General features: G+C 35.9%; 1 protein-coding gene across 1 annotated transcript; it reads left to right on the plus strand.

Annotated features, from left to right (window-relative positions):
- Window positions 1–338: 338 nt before the first annotated feature.
- Window positions 339–1,519, plus strand: LOC108360586 (uncharacterized). Its single transcript, XM_017612940.1, has 4 exons — window positions 339–505; window positions 569–740; window positions 800–989; window positions 1,049–1,519. Exons 1-3 carry the CDS (start codon window positions 447–449, stop codon window positions 980–982), a joined length of 414 nt encoding a protein of 137 aa, XP_017468429.1. The 5' UTR covers window positions 339–446; the 3' UTR covers window positions 983–989; window positions 1,049–1,519.
- The last annotated feature ends 607 nt before the right edge of the window (window positions 1,520–2,126 follow it).

The following is a 2,126-nucleotide window of genomic DNA, read 5'->3' on the forward strand; positions in this document are numbered from 1 at the left end:
TTTTGAAGACCTCAGCGACATAGCAAACAGCTGATTTTAAAGTTTGACATTTTGGTATATTTATTTCACAAATTGTGTATTTTTATTTAAGTAAATAAGAAAAACATGAACAATCAAGAATATGTGATTAATTTTGCGACAATTTAATTTTGCAGCACTACATCTACTCATTGTCGCCGGCAAAATTAGAAATAGATTTAATTTGGCGACGTCGACAATTGCAGTCCTGCAGCCAAGATGTCGTGCTGTCGTCAAAATAATTGTGTCCGTAAGAACGTGTGTATCTAAAATTTGACAGATGCTGCTTGTCGCTTGCTGTCGTCAAAGTGTTCCGAGCTTGAGACTATTTGGTATTCAGAGAGCTGTCTCACATTTCTAGTCTCAAAAAAAATCACTAATTTGTCAGCTGGTTGAGAGCAGGTCACTAGTCAGAAAATTTACACAATATGGAGGAAGAAATAATTGCTTTTTATTTATGGGCGAAAAAACTCGAAGCTGAAATAAGGTAGCTTTTATTAAATTAATATTTTTAATGAATAATCGTAAATAACAATTTTTTGTCTTATAGAAATGCGCAGAGGCGAAATCTAAGATGTTTGCGCGATAGAGAAGATCCGTTTGCACTGGATGAAAATACTTTCAGAGGCTTCTTTAGACTTCCAAAATCTTTCTGCTGGGACCTTATCCAGGGCTTAAAACCGCACGACAGTCGCAAATTTGGAATTTCATTTGAGCTTCGAGTAAGTTAATTTGGAATATTAATGTAGAATCGCGGCACTAAACGTTCCTTTGATTTTAGTTTATTTCAGTATTGTACTTTCTCTCCAATGGATCGTATCAAAGCTGTGTAGGAAGTGGTCACTTCTGTGCTATGAGTCAAGCTAGTGTTTCACGCAATATTAATTATATTTGCAGACTTGTAGTCGAACACAAACATAGTGAATTAGCTTTCCCAATACGACTGAACAAGACAACAATATAAAAAAAGGGTAAGTTGTGTATTCAATCTAACACATAAATATATGAAAAGCAACAAAATTATTTGTAGGTTTCACAACAAGTTCGGCATAAAGGGCGTGATTGGTGCAATAGACTGCACTCATATTGCCATTCTTGCGAGGCGAAGAGTTCTTCGTTACTATAATTTTGTGATCTACAACCAACTGCTTGATAGTGGCTATTGTTATATCTACCGAGTCCTTTTTCAGAATCACGCCCCTTTTATTCACTTTCGCTACGATTATAACGAGTGATCCCTTCTTGTTATCTACGTTCTTTGGTCATACCTGGACAAATGTGGATTTTAAAGTGCTCTGAAATTTTAGTTTAGTTTAAAATAAGTTTGGTTAACCAAACTTAGACAAAAATCCAGACGTGATGGAGCAAACGGACTTCAGATTCGTGTTCAGCGACTCAAAAACATATAACAGACTAGTTTTGGTGAAACGAACCTTTCATCGATTTTTTTTGTGGAACTGTGCAATTTTTGTTGAATTTGGTAACTTTTTCTGGTGATCTTGGATAAAAAATAAAAAAATGTGGCAACACTGAACACATTTAAGTAAAATATAGCCACCTAAAAGTCTACACTACCAGTGCTGCCGTTTGCTAATTTTCGAGCGAAGTGAAAACACACTAAGGGCCGGTTACTCAATGTCTGGTTATCACTAATCGGCGGTTAAACATCGTTATCGACGTTATCGAAACCGTGCTATATGCATGGAGTCGTAGACGTCGATAACGATGTTTAACCGCAGATAAGTGTTAACCAGACATTGAGTAACTGGCCCTAAAAGTGAAGTGTTTCGGAGTGACTTGGGAGGAAAAGTCATGGGATTATCGAAGTGACGACTTTCATGCACAATTAGGGGAGTGGGGTTTTTCGATTAGGTTATTTATCACCTGATTGGTTAGTCGAATATTTTTTATCACAATAAAAGTAATCTTTAACCTTTATTAATTTAAAATTTATTGTGTTCCTGTGCAAATTTAGTGCTGGAAAAAATCACAATCAGTGTTGCCGCGCCGTCCCAAGAAAATGTATCACCGACCAAGCCAAAAATGTATCCAAATGTATCCAATTTTCTTTTTTTACGTATCCATCTCATAATTTGTATGAAAATCAA

Source organism: Rhagoletis zephyria, unplaced genomic scaffold, assembly GCF_001687245.7.
Source record: "Rhagoletis zephyria isolate East Lansing unplaced genomic scaffold, Rhagoletis_zephyria_1.1 Rzeph_scaffold_00590, whole genome shotgun sequence".
Lineage (NCBI taxonomy): Eukaryota > Metazoa > Arthropoda > Insecta > Diptera > Tephritidae > Rhagoletis > Rhagoletis zephyria.

Bases quoted from the DNA above. Each gene is read 5' to 3' on its own strand.
- LOC108360586 (XM_017612940.1), top strand. From the start codon at position 447: ATGGAGGAAGAAATAATTGCTTTTTATTTATGGGCGAAAAAACTCGAA. The intron at 506-568 runs GTAGCTTTTATT...TTTGTCTTATAG, and splicing joins AAACTCGAAGCTGAAATAAG to AAATGCGCAGAGGCGAAATC. The intron at 741-799 runs GTAAGTTAATTT...CTTTGATTTTAG, and splicing joins GAATTTCATTTGAGCTTCGA to TTTATTTCAGTATTGTACTT.